The 17,581-nt window shown below is 40.3% G+C and overlaps 1 protein-coding gene across 2 annotated transcripts in view; it reads right to left on the bottom strand.

The window, feature by feature from the left end:
• Positions 1-17,581, bottom strand: part of FMN2 (formin 2) — a 159,675-nt gene that overhangs the window by 21,513 nt on the left and 120,581 nt on the right. For both annotated transcript variants that reach the window (XM_053382624.1, XM_053382625.1), the window contains 2 exons: positions 15,502-15,594; positions 6,991-7,042 (listed from right to left, as the gene is read on the bottom strand). In XM_053382624.1, the coding sequence (XP_053238599.1) occupies positions 6,991-7,042; positions 15,502-15,594 (145 nt within the window). The remainder of the gene's footprint in view (positions 1-6,990; positions 7,043-15,501; positions 15,595-17,581) is intronic.

Raw genomic sequence — 17,581 nt, 5'->3', positions numbered from 1 at the left:
CCTCATTACAGTCGATCAGGTATATGAAGACGAGCAGCAAAGGCAGTCTTCAGGGAATGTGCAGGCGACCTTGGAACGGACAGCTCACGGAAGAACCCCGACCAGACCTAAGAGGAGGCGTGTAGTGGTGATAGGGGATTCCCTACTGAGGGGAACAGAAGCAGTGATCTGTGGGCCTGACAAGATGTCTCGGGAAGTGTGCTGTCTCGCCGGGGCTAAGATCCAAGATGTAACTGAACGACTGCAAGGAATCATAAAACCCACTGACAAATACCCCTTCCTCTTGGTTCATGTGGGAACCAATGACACTGCAAGCAATAGCCTCCAGAAGATCAAAAGAGATTACGAGGCTCTGGGCAGGAAATTGAAGCAATTAAATGCACAAATTGTCATCTCATCTGTCCTCCCAGTTGAACGACGTGGCCCAGGGAGAGAGGGAAAAATAGTGGAAGTGAACAACTGGCTTCGCAAATGGTGTAAACAGGAACGGTTTGGATTCTTAGATCACGGAATGCAGTTTCTTGAAGATGGACTTCTGGCAAGCGATGGGCTGCACCTCACAACGGTTGGTAGGAATGTTTTTGCAAAAAATCTCAGAAACCTCATCAGGAGGGCTTTAAACTGACTAATGTGGGGGAGGGAGACAGTGCTCCTGAAGGTAGGAGTCTATCAATTGATGAAGATGATCATCCAAATGTCATAGACCGAATGGAGCAAACAGCACGCAGACCTAGTGGTGGGAGGAAAAAATCCTTAAATAAGAGACACGGGGGAATGATTAATGGACTTCAATGTCTGTACACTAATGCGCAAAGTATGGGAAATAAACAAGATGAGCTTGAGCTCTTGGTACAGCAAACTAAATATGACATAATAGGCATCACTGAAACCTGGTGGGATAAGTCCCACGATTGGAATGTAATAATGGAGGGATACAATCTATTTCAGAGAAACAGACCAGACAAGAAAGGAGGAGGAGTGGCGTTATATGTCAGGGATGTGTATACCTGTGAAGAGATCCAAGATTTAGAACCTCAAAGCCAAAGTGAGAGCATTTGGGTCAAAATTAAGGGAGAGAAGAATAACAGTGACCTCATTGTGGGAGTTTACTATAGATCCCCAAGCCAAACGGAGGACATAGATGATGCCTTCCTGGAACAGATGGCCAAGCATGCAAAAGGAAGGGAGATAGTAGTAATGGGGGACTTCAATTACCCGGATATTTGTTGGATGTCAAACTCAGCCAAGAGCATAAGGTCAAACAGATTCCTCACTGGCCTTGCAGACAACTTCATTGTCCAGAAAGTGGGAGAAGCTACAAGAGGAACAGCCATTTTAGATCTGGTCCTAACCAATGTTGATGACCTGGTTAGTGGGGTAGAAGTGGAAGGATCATTAGGCGCGAGTGATCATGCTCTTCTGAAGTTTACTATACAGCGGAAAGGAGCAGCCAAGCATACTAGGACTCAATTTCTCGACTTTAAGAAAGCCGACTTCATAAAACTTAGGGAAGTGCTGGGTGAGATCCCATGGACAGTAATACTAAAAGGAAAGGGAGTTCATGATGGCTGGGAGTTTGTTAAGAGGGAGATAGTAAAAGCACAACTTCAGGCAATACCAATGAGACGGAAACATGGAAGGTGCCTAAAGAAGCCAGGGTGGCTATCTAAAGAACTTTTAACTGAGTTAAGATTAAAAAAGGATGTGTACAAAAAATGGAAAAGGGGGGAAACCACCAAAGAGGAATTCAAACAAATAGCCAGCACGTGTAGACACAAAGTCAGAAAAGCTAAAGCACAGAATGAACTCAGGCTTGCTAGAGAGGTTAAAAGCAACAAAAAAGGCATTTATGGGTATGTTCGTAGCAAAAGGAAGAACAAAGAAACAGTGGGGTCACTCAGAGGAGAAGATGGTGAAATGCAAACAGGGGACACAGAAAGGGCTGAACTCCTCAATGCCTTCTTTGCCTCAGTCTTCTCCGATAAAGAAAACAATGCCCGACCTGAAGAATTTGGAGCAAATGATTCAGCAGAGGAAACACAGCCCAGAATAACTAAGGAGATAGTACAAGAATACTTGGCTAGTCTAGATGTATTCAAGTCTCCAGGGCCAGATGAACTGCATCCAAGAGTATTAAAAGAACTGGCAGATGTGATTTCAGAACCACTGGCAGTCATCTTTGAGAATTCCTGGAGAACAGGCGAAGTCCCGGCAGACTGGAGGAGGGCAAATGTTGTCCCTATTTTCAAAAAGGGGAAAAGAGAGGACCCAAATAATTACCGCCCAGTCAGTCTGACATCAATACCAGGGAAGATTCTGGAGCAGATCATTAAGCAAACAGTCTGTGAGCACCTGGAAAGGAATGCTGTGATCACCAATAGTCAGCATGGATTTCTGAAAAATAAGTCATGTCAGACTAACCTGATCTCGTTTTTTGACAGAATTACAAGCCTGGTAGATGAAGGGAACGCAGTGGATGTAGCCTACCTTGATTTCAGCAAGGCATTTGACAAGGTGCCCCATGATATTCTTGTAAAGAAGCTGGTAAAATGCGGTCTTGACTATGCTACCACTCAGTGGATTTGTAACTGGCTGACTGACCGAACCCAAAGGGTGCTCATCAATGGTTCCTCTTCATCCTGGAGAAGAGTGACTAGTGGGGTGCCACAGGGTTCTGTCTTGGGCCCGGTCTTATTCAACATCTTTATCAACGACTTGGATGATGGACTCAAGGGCATCCTGATCAAATTTGCAGATGACACCAAACTGGGAGGGGTGGCTAACACCCCAGAGGACAGGATCACACTTCAAAACGACCTTGACAGATTAGAGAACTGGGCCAAAACAAACAAGATGAATTTTAACAGGGAGAAATGTAAAGTATTGCACTTGGGCAAAAAAAATGAGAGGCACAAATACAAGATGGGTGACACCTGGCTTGAGAGCAGTACATGTGAAAAGGATCTAGGAGTCTTGGTTGACCACAAACTTGACATGAGCCAACAGTGTGACGCGGCAGCTAAAAAAGCCAATGCAATTCTGGGCTGCATCAATAGGAGTATAGCATCTAGATCAAGGGAAGTAATAGTGCCACTGTATTCTGCTCTGGTCAGACCTCACCTGGAGTACTGTGTCCAGTTCTGGGCACCACAGTTCAAGAAGGACATTGACAAACTGGAACGTGTCCAGAGGAGGGCAACCAAAATGGTCAAAGGCCTGGAAACGATGCCTTATGAGGAACGGCTAAGGGAGCTGGGCATGTTTAGCCTGGAGAAGAGGAGGTTAAGGGGTGATATGATAGCCATGTTCAAATATATAAAAGGATGTCACATAGAGGAGGGAGAAAGGTTGTTTTCTGCTGCTCCAGAGAAGCGGACACGGAGCAATGGATCCAAACTACAAGAAAGAAGATTCCACCTAAACATTAGGAAGAACTTCCTGACAGTAAGAGCTGTTCGACAGTGGAATTTGCTGCCAAGGAGTGTGGTGGAGTCTCCTTCTTTGGAGGTCTTTAAGCAGAGGCTTGACAACCATATGTCAGGAGTGCTCTGATGGTGTTTCCTGCTTGGCAGGGGGTTGGACTCGATGGCCCTTGTGGTCTCTTCCAACTCTATGATTCTATGATTCTATGATTCTATGATTCTAAGTCAGATGGGCAGGGTATTATTATTATTTTCAAAGTTGCTTTATTCCTGGGATTTCCTTAGTTATGAGATTGTTAATTTAGAATATATTACAATGAAAATTTGTAAGGTGCCTGATCTGCCTGCTGAGTTATTTTGACATTAGTCAGCGTCAGCCCTAGCATTAGGCAGAGAGGTAATTGCCTCAGGAGATATATGCTGGGGGAGGGCAACAGTGGTCTCTGTTGGAGACCATGCACCCCTAAACTAGCCTGTTGACCTCATGTGCAGTGGGGAATGCTATCCCACTGACAGTCAATTTCTTAATGTGTATAGGGAGTGCACTTACCCTTGTTTCAGGCAGGGAAATGAATTGGCCTGGCTACCCACAAATGCAACCTGATTGAATTTCAGACTTAAGCTTCTGAAGAATGTGATGAATATGCACACGAAGTTTCAGGTGTACTATTGAACCATGGCCCCAACAACACAAAAAAGTTCCCGGATTCAATCCCTGTCATCTTCAGCTTGTATTTTTTAATTTTAAAAGTCTTTTGGGTATAAGGACATAAGAAACTGCTTTATACTATCCAACTATTGAGTCCAACTAGCTCAATATTGTCTACATTGGCTGCCGGCAGATCTCCAAGGTTTTAGGCAGTAGTTTTTCCCAGCCTTACCTTGAGATGTCCGGGAGTGACCTTGAGAATCTTTTTATGTACAGCATGCGCTCCGTCACAGAACTATGGCCCTTCCTTATGCTGTAATGCCTGACAGCTCTTTGTGACCCCTTTGAAACAACTTCCCCCCTACTTTACCATGTCAAGTATTTCACAGGTTCTCAAGTAGTTAGCTGTGAGGGTTGAAACTAGAAAGTGCCAGGTCTTTTTCTATTGCACTTTATCAATATTGTTCAGGGGGTGATGTAATTGTTTGGGGTTTGGTGAAGACATTCCGTATCACTTCAGCTTTAATACCAGTCTGGAGCCTTCCTTGTCTGCCTGCGTAAGCTAGATAAACACAGACCTGTGTGCTTTCTTCTAATCTCAGGATACTTACTCAGAGATCTTAGAATATGCTCTTATTTGTGAGCTAAACATTTCACTTTTCTTTTTGCCCGTTTGCCAGAAATCCATTTCTTGAATAAACACTTCACACATTGACACTCTTAAAGCTGCTAAATATGATAAATAAATAAAAAAGTATACAACCTTTCAGAAACGGTTAAACATCTCACTTCTGACAAATGAACAGCCAGACACTTTATGGAATCTCTGGGTCAGACATACCATTTTCTTTGTCTTCATTATGTGTGAAAGATTAACTTTCCATTTCAGCTCATCTACTAAACAACTGAACTTTTCTAAAATACACTTGGAGCATTGTTCTCAAAACGTAAGTAATTTTAGGAATTCTGCAAAGCTTTACTATTTCATAACTTATTTTTACTTGGCGTTTTACAATGTCACAGAGAGACATTTTTTTTTTTACCATTTTCCCGCCATATCAAAGAATGAATCAGTATTTCTGTGCAACTCCATTACATGTAATCATGAGATAGACACTGTGTTGCACATAGTGACTTCAAAAAGAAAAAAAATCCAACCACATTAATCACATTAATCACCCTCCATCTAATCCATCACTGCAACTAGCACATCTATTCATCCAATGCACCCATGATTATTTTACCCATGATTAGCAGAATGTAACTAATCTCTTATTTATCTAAGCTTTCCTCTCACCCTCTATCCAAAAAAGTGTGTTTGAAGCATTTTGTGTGGTGAATTCTAAAGAAACTTTCATAGACTAATGCAAGATCTACAGAAGGAAGAACCAATTTTACTGTTGCAATACAGGCAAATGTTTTATATACATACAGTACATCAAGGCACAGCACAGAGTTTTCCTCCTGCCTAGTGTCCCCTTGTCTCTAATATTAAACATGAAATACTTGAGAATGCTTATCTGTACAAGGCAGGCTCATAATCCTTAGGTAAGTAGTAAGCACATGTCATAATGTACACACATTTTGCTCCATAACCTCTGATGGAGTCTTGGCCGTAAATACTTATGTCCTTTAGGCTGCCAAGGCCTTCTGTGGCAGTTTTTAATATCCGGAACAGTCATCAGTGGTATAGTTTTGTGAAATAAAATGCAAAGAAGAGGTGATCAAATAGGAAACAGCTGAGCAGAGTCCTCGGTACATCTATTGTGGTTTTGAGGGTTATGTAACTAATAATTTTATCATGTTTGTCCATCATTTATTGTGTTTATCTATAAGTTGCTTTAAGTTACAACTAGGTACCTATGCAGAACTTCATCCCACCTCTTCATGAGTATCTGATTTATTAAAAATAGTTCTAGTTTTCTGTTACTACAATCTTCCTTTCCCTTCTCAACAGAAATGTAACAATAGTTAGTGAAGGAAATGAGCCCCCCCTTATGTTTTTGAACAGTGAATGTCTTCCAACAGTCCACAGATCATGCAAAAATGAAGTACACATCAGGTGTTACACTGGCAATGAACATGAACTGCTTTCTGGAATCTGACAACTATTGCTACAATCAGTTTAAAGCATTGAACTTAATGTGGCATTCTTAATTATCATGCAGATTTCTAAATGGAATACTGTACTAGCATTCTCAATTATTCTTTAAAACATGTCCCACTGTATTTCGTAGTATAATACAAGCAACTCTTCAAAAGTGTAATTTTTAAAAAATCTGGCAGTTCCATGAGTAATTTCCATAAGATTTGGAAACATGAATTTTCAGAAAAAAATATTTTCCATTGCTATTAAAGAAACTCTTAAAGCCGCAATGTTGAGAAAATTGCAAAAAGGAGGGAGAAAAAAGAAACCAGATTTTGTGCAAGAAGACTGAAGAGTCTTCAAAGACACAAACCCCATTAATGCTAACATCAATAATGAATTACGCAGTGTATCTGCTTTAATGTGCCTAATTAACTTTGCAATGAAGCCACATTTAATTATCCACATTATTAATACTTTTATAGGAACTTCCCGCCCCCCTACTTTCCTTTGTATATAGTGGGTAGCTCAAAAGTACAGAATAAAAGTATTGTGCATCTGTTATTAGTCTGAGGAAGACAACCCATTTTTTTATGCAAAGCCCTGATTGGATTATTGTTTTAATCCTCTTGGAAGTGTTGTGTTAATTTTAGGAAGAGTCTGAACTTTCTAGCTTTTCTAGCATATTATATGAGAGCGTCGTATACCAAGCAATACCCTATAAATTCTATTGGCAGAATCACAATTTGTCCTTTAAGACTTTGTTCCTTTTACTACCTAAAAAATAGAAGCTTATGAGAATGCTAGTGGAATATGAAGCTTGGTCTGCTCACCTTTTATGTGTCTCTTCCAGGGATTTCTCTTCCATTTCATGGTCAATTTTAGCTGAACAACAGATAGAGAACAAGATTATAGATAAAGTGTAATGCTTTTATTTAAGCATTAATTTTCTTAAGCAGCAAAACCCTCCTTTTACACACTTCTGAAAGGAAAAGCTCTGTATCACTGTGTGAGCACTAAACTTGTGCACTTGGCCTTGGTGTGAAAGAAAATACACCAAAATCACTTCCAGAAGCAGTTTTCGATACATGAAAAGTTATAGGTACCAAAAGCAGTAGGTGAACACCTTGACTGAAGAATCAGGTTATGCAAATCACCAAAGTAGATGTGAAGCACATTCACAAGTTAATGACCTAGCAATATATTTACATACTCACTTTGTTTCTCATTCCACCATCACCCCATAGATAGATAGATAGATAGATAGATAGATATAGTGGATATATGGCAGGTTTGCACCAGTATGCCGCTTCAAAAAGAAAATGCCTGTATAAACCGATAGTGCTAAGACTAAACGGCCCATGTCAAAATGTCATGTATACATCATTATCACTACAGTATTAGCATCTACAGTCACCAGAAAACTGAATTAGCACTGCCACAAAAATCCCTCACAAGTGGAATTTTGGTCAAATATTGGCATTTGAAAATTTCCTATCAATTTTAGCTGCATTGTGAAACAAGGATGCTTAGTATTGTTATCATGCTTTATGATAATTAAGGAACGTTCTGTTGTCTTGTGGTTGTTTATTCTCCCAAAACTGGATCCTTCCACATCAAATATTTTATAATACCATCCAGGATCAGTCCAAAATCTCTGAGTAATATGAACTTTACCAATTCTGCATGCAGAAGAACAATTTACTGGGTGACATCCAATGATGGCCATCTACCAGCAGAATGGACTTCCACTGGCACAATGTAATTTTTCTTTACTCTTTTGTTCCCTGCAATTTCCAGAGCAGACTTGGGAGAGCAAGGGGGTGAAGAAAAAGTGAAAGTCTTAGGCAGTCCCAATCCTCTAGCAAAACTGTAAAAAAATCCATGTGTGGAACAAAATGTTGTAAATAAAGATGGATTCATCCAATCCTGATGGGAGCCTCCAAATTCCAAAGGAAAACTTGGTTGCAGATAGGGCAAACTTTATGCAAATTGTTCCAAGGAATTGAAGCAACACAAAAACTAAGTGTATCACACTCCTTGACAGAATATGTATATCCAGATACAAGCCACAGTTATGAGGCAGTGCAACCATTGTACATGCCTTCTGAACTTCATGTAACTTGAATGTTTACATCACATGTTTAACCTCAACCTTTTTAAAACATGGTTTGGACTATTTAAAAAGCCCTATGTCCCAGTTTCTGAATTTCACCATTAGATAGAGCTCTTGGAAAAATCTTTAAAAGAATTTAACAGCTGACCCTAACTACCTTAAAAATCTGCAGTGGGTGTTGCCAGATAAAAAGAGACCAGACCACCTATCGTGCTAAGACCTTTTGACCAAAGAAAGAAAGAAAGGGTGGTGGACACGCCAGCTTCAGCAACCCACTGAAATGATGGCCAAATCTAAGATCAACCTAGATATTTCATTCTAAGCCTGCAACTTTAAATTAAAACGAACTGTGATTGAAGTTAAGTAGATTTCAGTTGGGGAAATCATTGCATAACTCTATCTGAAGCACAGTTTTAACATTTTATTTTAAGTATTCCTCAAATACAAATGCTAAAGCTTACCACAAAAATGTGGTGCTTGTCTCCAAGAAACTTGCACTGCTAAAAGTCTAGCGCTGCTTAGTGATTAACTAATGTAGAACGGTGGGTTAGAAAACGTATCTGCACTGTAAACAAAGTCATATGGGAGCATCGCTAGCTCATTTCCAAGATCACTCTGTTCTGACCAGATTATTTGAACTGGCGACAAGGTTTTACCACCATGACTATTTAGGTGGTTTATACAATCTTACACATCCAGTTTGTAACCATAAAAAAGGAGACAGATGTTGCCCAATTTATTTTCAGAAAGTACTAATGGATTACACCATTAAAATGTGATCCAAAGCAGAACAAGCTTATCGACTACATTTCTGTAGTAGAAAAGGAGTTTCATCACAATGCATTTCGTTAGAGGAAGATGGATAATTTTAGATTTTTGCAAAAGTAGGCTTCCTTGTGAAGAGGGTAAGACACAATGAGACTACCAGCTGACGCTTCTCCAGTACCATAAGCAGGATGGAAACATGTATGTGAGGCATGCAGTGCAGGTAAAAATGGGAAGTAGAGAACATAGGCAGACTTTTGTTTAAGTATGTGTGTGGATCAATTACACTGGGCAACAATTTTTTACTTTTTGAATGTTGTCTAGATTTCTACAACTGATTTAGGGTATTTTTGCACTGCTGAATCAGGAAATGGCATCCGTTTCTCTCCATCAGGTCAGGTTTACTGTAAACTGAATGGTGGGCATTGATGAAGGTAAGTACACGTAAATTGCATGTTGCTTCACCATTTTTCAAACTTCAGGGCTTGAACTTCCGTTTCTTGGAACTCCAGGAATGCTCAGCGGCAGGGAGGTCTCTCTTCAGAGTCCAACAGTAGTCAGCCATCATGACTGTGTCCCAGCTACCCTGATACCTGGTCTCCATCTCTTTCATGTCCTGATGGAATCTCTCCCCCTGCTCGTCACTCATTGAACCCAGTTTCTCAGGAAAATGGTCCATATGTGAAAATAGGTAGTGCATCTTGAAGCTCATGTTGTAGCCAAGGTTTCTGAAAGGAATCAGCATGTTGTTGACAAGTTCTGCGTAGTTTCTGGCCTTATTGTTGCCAAGAAAGTTCTTCACTACCAGAACAAATGCCTTCCACGCTTCCAGTTCCACTTCGTTCATTGAGTTTCCAAACTCTGGATCTCTGATGAGCTGACGGATCTGAGGACCGTCAAAGATGCCAGCTTTCAACTTCTCCATGGCCAATCCTGGAAAAGCCTGGCACAAGTAAGTGAAGCAGTCACCATCCTTGTCCAGAGCCTTGGTGAACTGCTTGATTAAGCCGAACTTGATGTGCAGCGGTGGGAAGAGTATTCTGTCTCTGTCCACCAGAGGGTCGTTGATGATGTTCCTTTCTTTGCAAGGCACCAATTCCTCCTGTACAGGCCAGTCCTTCTTGGTGTAATGCTGAGCATGGTCCCTACTATCCCACATGCACAGAAAACATGGGTACTTGGTGAAGCCAGACTTTTGTCCCAACAAAAAGTTCACCATCTTCAGGTAAACACAAATAAACCACTTATGCTGATCATAACCAATTTTCTCCAGCATATACTTCACCACTTCATAGTTCTCCTTCAGTGTAGTCGAGTGAGCCAGGGGTATAGAGGCAAACTGGTTGCCGTTATGTAGCAGAACACATTTCAGTGATTGCTTGCTGCTGTCAATGAACAGTCTCCAATCTTTGAGTTCGTACTGTGGCACTCCAAGCTTGAGCAGAAGCTGCGCAATATCTGCACAGTACACCAAGTCCTTCTCTTCCGAGAAAAAACGGAGGTACTCTTGATGCCTGTTGTGGAGGAAGCTGATGCGAGCACTGTCAGAGAGGACAATCTAGATGCCAACAGTTCGGCAGAGTCCTTTGACAAGCTGAGGTCGCGAACTAGATCATTCAACTCCTTTTGGGAAAATGGATGTGGAGCATCATCTTCAAGAACCACTTCTTCTTCTTCATGTCCTTCAACACTGGAGGCATCTTCGTCACTAATGTCAGTTCTCCGAAGATAGGCACTGGAATTTCATCACAATGAGCTACAGGACAACGTGATGATTGAAGATCAGAATACTTGAGGCTGCACCAGTTCTTTCTGTTGATCCCAGTCATATCAACAGCGCAGAAGTAGCAGTCAGTGACATGGTTTGTCGGCTCCCTCCAAACCATGGGAATTCCAACCAAAAATAGGTACAAATTAGTCATAAGTTGGCGCATGCACCGGTGGAGTTTCCTATACACTTTGTGGGGCGGCTGCCCCATTAACTTAGTTTTGATCCCCCAACTTTATGCTTTGCTGCACCAATTTATGGAAGATTTCAAGGTTTTATGACTTCAAACTGATCCCTTTTCGACATAATCACCCAGAACTATCGGACCTGAATACATCTTGTCATTAAAATAATCATTTCCAATCAAAACAATTATTCGACATGGCATTTTACCCCCACCAACTTCTTCTAAAATGCTCCACACAAGCGTACATGTGAACAAAAACGTAAAAAACGACATGTGGCCATAGCTCAAAAACTTCACCTGATTTAGCAAAACCAATGTGATTTTTGGATTCAGCGCATCAGATTCGTTCTAAATCAACTGAAAAAACGCAGACAACAAATTTGTTGTTGACCAGTGTTATTTAAAAGAAAATAGCAAAAGCTAAAATAATAATAATAATAATAATAATAATAATAATAATAATAATAATACCCTGCCCATCTGACTGTATGTATAAAGGGATAGAGGGCTTGTGCATAAAACTTCTCACTTGTGTTGAATAAGGAAGTCATTACACATTGCTGCAGTTTTGCCTGTCCCACATTGTCTTCTATTCTCTTCCATTTAGCAACTGATGGCTGGAGAAAAGCTTCAAGTTAGGGGTAAACAGAGCTATTTTGTACCGCATAAAGTAAATGGGATTATTGTTACAGACAAGGAAGAATTAAAGCCAGCATAGCTTGCTAAAACACTGAAGGTCAGACAAGGAGTTAGATGCTAAGATCTGGAAGCTGGCAGGCAAGAGCTAATGCTGAGACTGCCAGAAGACAAAGCAAGTTTATAAGCATTTGAGGCTTAAGGTGAGAAAGCACCAGAGTTGCTGCCCCAAAGTGGTTTGATACCAACCAATGCTTAAAGTGCTAGCAAGCTGCAGGGGAAAAAAAATACTTGGCTCTGTCCTTGTGCTGCAGAGACTTCTTAAAAGATCAAGACCAAGCATTAATCTGAATACTTCAGCATCCCTGTGACACCTCTGATGGATCTTCCTTGTGCTTTGTATCTATTCATTCTGATGAGGGAGGTTATATGTCCTTAATTTCAAAAGATTTCAGGTTTCTGAGGAAAGTGCCTGAGGTTGGACACCATTCTGGAAACCTTCTGCGAGTTACACATTTGGAATCTGTGAAGCTCTTGAGATATTTGCTTTCTCTGTGACATCAGATGGGTCCTGGCTACCAAATGACTTGTTTTTCATGAAGATGAGGCTATCAAAAGTAAAAGAGAAGAAATGACTGCCCCAAACAGACACCCTTTTAGAGTTGCAGGGCTTTGTTTTGTTGGTTATCTATATATCATTCTGGAAATAATTCTGCTACAGCAATTGAACTGGGACTCAACATTGTGCCTTGATGCCACTTCTTTTGCCATTGTCCTCAGCTGCAATCTTGACCCAATGATTACTGAATGCTATTACTGTTTCAAGCCACTGTCTAGCCTGAAGCTTTCTCAGTAATTTAAGCTATTTCTGCTGAATAAGATCCAAAAGTCTCCTAAGGGAATATCACAATTTCTCAGTGTAATTGAATATAAAATTGCATTTGAATAATAATCTCTTATTTTTAACTGCTGGTCTAAACTCTGAATCATTTTGTATGTGTTCATTGGTACCCTCCTCCCCACCTTTTCTCATTTAGAATGTTAAAGAAGCAATTGCCTAATTTGCTATGACTTTCCTTATGATTCACCTCCACATGTTGCCAGTTTTCTCTATCTGTCCAAATTAGTGCCTTTACCATGAGACATTGCAACCACAACACAATAGATTTGAGAACGTAAATATGCTGTTGAACTGAAAGCCAAAGAATGTAGGCAGTATATAAATATCCTATAGAAAATTCCTATGCTGTTTGGAAATGGTTGGAAATTCCATTTTTCTTTTCCCAGAAAACACTCTATTATAAACAGAGTGTTTACATTACCCTCATTTTTCCTAAATGGTCTTTGTGTGTGCAATCTACCTGAAACAACTCATCGATTATGCCTACGTAAACAACAAAAGCCCTTAGAAAAAAATATTGAGATCAAAAGCCTGTCAAATACTATGCAGGAAAGCAAAAGCCTGTATGAACTCTTTCAAGCCTGATTTCAGCCCAGCCAGATAAAAAACAAAGGATTTCATATTACAAACTTTATAACATTACTTTATTTTTGGAACTTAATCAAAAGGTTTTCTTCTTCATCTCTGTATTAGACTTTGTTCAAGAATTCAAAAGGAAAACAAGGGTGCTCAACCTCATGCTTTTCTTGTAAGGTAAATTCAGGGGGAAGGGCAGTTGAAGGCAAAAACCAGTAGGTCGGAAGGGGATATATAACCCTTCCTGGTAGTCAACTCACCTCTAACATGTCACTTAGTGGTTTTTGTTTTTGAAAAAAGCATAGTTCTGCCACAACCAGGCTTTCAAGTAATCCCTGCTGGGGAAAACAAATAAGAAGGCATTTGCCTGGGAGAATCAGAGAGCACAAGTTGTATTAAGCAACTTGAGGGTGTGGACAAACTGCTTGGAGGGATGATTCCTACCAGTGATACTTGTCCTTTCTGCAAAGCTGAGCTGGGTATGTGGACCTCATAGGTTGTGAAGGCCTCGTTGAGGGATGGAGTCATCCCTGCTGCACTTAAAGAGGTGGTAGTGAGACAACTCCAGATGATGTTGAATGATTATGATTATTTGAATCCTTTCCAGTCTGGAGTCAGGTTCAGTTTGGAGAAAGAAAGAGCCTTGGACATCTTGAAGGATGACTTCTGCTGGGGAATGGATGCTGGGGGTGGGGGGAGTGTAACCATATTGTTCTCAGCAGCTTTCAATATCACTGTTCATTGTACCCTTCTGAGGACTCGTCTGGGTTGAGACTGGGAGGCACAGTGCTAAGATGATTCTAGTCCTTATAGAAAACCATTATCAATTTCAATTTCAGTGGATTTCTTCTCCACTCCTTGGCCATTGGTGCCTCAGGGTCCTATTCTGCCTGCTACCCTATACTTTACATGAAACCACTGAGAGGTCATGGAGCAGTTTGGCTCTTCCTCATTTTTCCATCTGCTCATCTCAGAAGACTGCTGAATTGGTGACAGGAGGGGTTACCAGGTTGGATGAAGGTGAACAACTGAAACTTCATCTGGATAAGACAGATGTGCTGTCAGCTGGGAAATTGTCCACTCTCAAGGGAGGTGTTCAACCAAGACTCAGATGGGCTTGCACTTCCTCTGAAGAGCCAGCTTCACAGCTTGGGTGTAATCTTGAACTTGGCCATAATTGGGGCAGCTCAGGTTGGCCCAGGAATGGCTTTTAATGTCTGATACCCTACCTGTGACTGGGCTGATACCCTACCTGTGACTGGGCTACCCTACCCCCATATGGTTTTTAACTTTATTCCTTAATCAACTTTTTTAATTATTATTTTTTTGTGATCAGAGAGCTCTTCAAAGCTGCCATCATATTAATTTGGAAATTATATGTCTCCTTATGGAAAGAACTCAGTTTTTTTCTCCAGAGCTTGGAAAAAGTCTCTCAAGTAGTGGGAGCAGCAGCTAGGAACCTTCTCCAACTCACATTTTAATGTGAGCCAGAAAAGAATTCAGGGGCTTTAAAATCCTGCCACTCATTTGAGGCAAGCTGTTACAAGCCCCCCAGAGTGATCTTTGGCAATCGCTCATAGCTGTGTAAGATTGTCTTCCATGAACACGGTCTTAACAGAGAGTCTGTAAGTGACTGTGGAGGCTTCAGAGACGGTGCTGATAGCTCTTCTTTCTTAGCTGATGGTACACTACCACTGAAGACGCCCAAGAGCATTTCTTTCAAAGTATTTCACATCAATCCCAAAGTACAAGGTTCTAACCTTTAGAAATAATAATAATTAGAAAGTTCCAAATGGAAAGAAAAATCACAATAACTATCATATTCAGTCCTATAGGAAATATCAGTCTGAGTTCTCCAGCAATTGGCTTGGAAACCTGAAAAAGCTAAAATGGAGGTGAGAAATAAGCCATGGATTATGAAGTCCACTTTTGTGGCATTTTCTGTGAACGTGACCCAAACATTTTACAGAATTCCTTAGATTTTGTTTTCAAAACATGTGGCCTTTCAAAGACAATTTGCTAGTGAAATAAACCAGAAGACTGAACACATCATATTTTCAATACTTTGAAAAGTATCACCATGTATTTGGAGACAAGTCAAAGCACAGCTTCAGCTTCCAGTTTTATGAAATTGTCAAGAAACAAATGTTAGGAAATTGTTTCCTACACAGAATATGAACTCATCAGAAATATATATTTAAAAGTCAAAAACTGCCTCTATTAAATGGAACACAGAACAGGTAGAGGTGTTCTGAAATGCAATGCCAATTGATTGAGCTAATATACACATATCTGTGGTTTCAAAATAGACTCTTTATTCACCATGTCGAAACATTGTTTCCATAACCTTCTTTTGATAAATCTTGGAAAGGTTCAATGGCACCTCATTATTTACCTTGACTAATGAATTTCTCCATGCTGTCTTTAAAAGGCTGGATGTGTTCTTCTAATGAAAACTGGCAAACTTTGCCCGCTTCTGTCTCACATCCTGAAAATTGAAGTAACACACTGCATTAGAATGAGATTCATTACAAACAGACTTAAGCCCCAGTATTGGCACTTACATCTGATCCCATGAACTGTTGGCTCCAGCAAACTTTTATGACTGTTTTGCAATCACATGCAAATTCAACTGAAATAGTGTCAGACCCGTTTTGGATTGGCACAGTCAATGCCACTTTACTATGAATAGGAACTCTCAGGAACATGGCATGGATGGAGAGAGAGACAAAGCTATGCCACGCTGATTCACCTACATGTCAAAATAAGCCATTGTAATTTTCACCAGTCCTCCTGCCTCCATTCTACATTCCATACTGTTTCAACACTGAAACAGAATGGAATGTAGAATGGAGGCCTAAAGCATGAGGACTGGTGAAAATCAGATGCCTTTACTTGTGTGTGTGAAAGTGTGTGTGAAAGTGCTTTCCACTACCACTGGATGCAACCCAATGACCATAGTTAGTCTATTCAGATTCCTGGGGCCTAGGTTTGGTATCTGTGGACAAGACTGCAAAAAATGTGAATAACTGTACTTAAAAAAAAAAAGTTTAACCAACATTTACTGCCTGGTAGGAAACTTAAAAACAAAACTTACATCTGTCTCAGAGAGGTAGGCTCATAAAATATATACACATATGCAAAGTAAACCATATTTCTAAACTTTGTGGAATTGACTACTCAGCTACAGTAATTTACCAAGGCTCAGATCACACACACTTGTAAACATGCTGAACTATACTACCATGTGAATTCTATTGACCTCAATGAAACCATTCATGCTTACAAAGTTAAAAATATACTTAAGTGTTCATAGGCTCAGTGCCTAAACAAATGCAATGCTAGGTCAATTTCACAGCAAGTGCAAGAGCTGCAGTGCAATATAAACTTCATTTGATAGACTATGTGGTCTCTGACTTTTGTTGTATCTTCAGGCAAAACCAAAATGCTTTATGTGCTTATTTTTTGTGGCAGCTATGGCATAGTCATGATAAAGGATACTCTATATCTTCTCCAAATGACTGAGACCTGGAATAACTCCTCTTTAAGGAAAGCTTACAACAATTGGGGATTTTTAATTTAGAAGAAAAAGATGAGTGGGTGGGGTGTGTGATAGAAGTGTATAAGATTTGACAAATTCATGATTAGTAAGGCTATCAATAGCCCATGCACTATCAGAACAGTATGCTTCTGAACAGCAGTTGCCTGCAGTCATGAGCAGGGAAGGATTCCTTAGTTCATTTCCTCCTTGTGGGCTTCCTACAGTTGTCCATTCTGGGAACAGAATGCTGGTCTAGAGGGCATTTGGTCTTACCCAGAAGGCTATTCTTACATTCCTAATGAAGATTAGTTTTCATCCTCTTCAAAATGCTCAAGAAGGCCTTGCAAAAAGAAAAGAATCTTGCAAATATATTCCAAATGTTTCAAGAAGCTAACATATATGTTATGGTTATTCTCAGCTGGTGGCTCATAGCAAATAATCACATTTCATGACTGCTTTGAAGTTTAGGTCATCTGCAGCTTATCCTTACCTCAAACCTGTATCCTCCCCTACAGCAAACCAGTGTGAATAGCTGCCACCAGCAGGGAAAACAAAACCCAGACAGCCTTCTATCCACTACCACCCCAGACACAATTCTTTATGTGTAAGAAGTAATAAGCACATATTTATCATAAGGTTAAGTGGGTTACTAGCTTGCTTAAAGAGTGACCAGACTTTTAATTTAAACCACAATCTCTGGTTCATATATAACATTAAGCTATGAACATGAAGGTAAATGCTCCCAGCCACGTGGGATGAGAAAGGATGGGGAACCAAGAGTCAGAGGTTTGCTCAGGCTCAATTCTGCTAAACCATGGTTTAGCATTGCTTGTGAACTATGTTTCACTATCAGGTTTCAGAAAACAATGCTCTACTACAGTTTATGGAAGAAGGCAATCAGATGCAGTGTTACATTCATTTTATTTTAATTAAC

Source organism: Podarcis raffonei, chromosome 3 (genome assembly GCF_027172205.1).
Source record: "Podarcis raffonei isolate rPodRaf1 chromosome 3, rPodRaf1.pri, whole genome shotgun sequence".
Taxonomy (NCBI): domain Eukaryota; kingdom Metazoa; phylum Chordata; class Lepidosauria; order Squamata; family Lacertidae; genus Podarcis; species Podarcis raffonei.
Note: the sequence above shows the minus strand (reverse complement) of the source record. Positions and strands in the feature narration are given on the sequence as shown.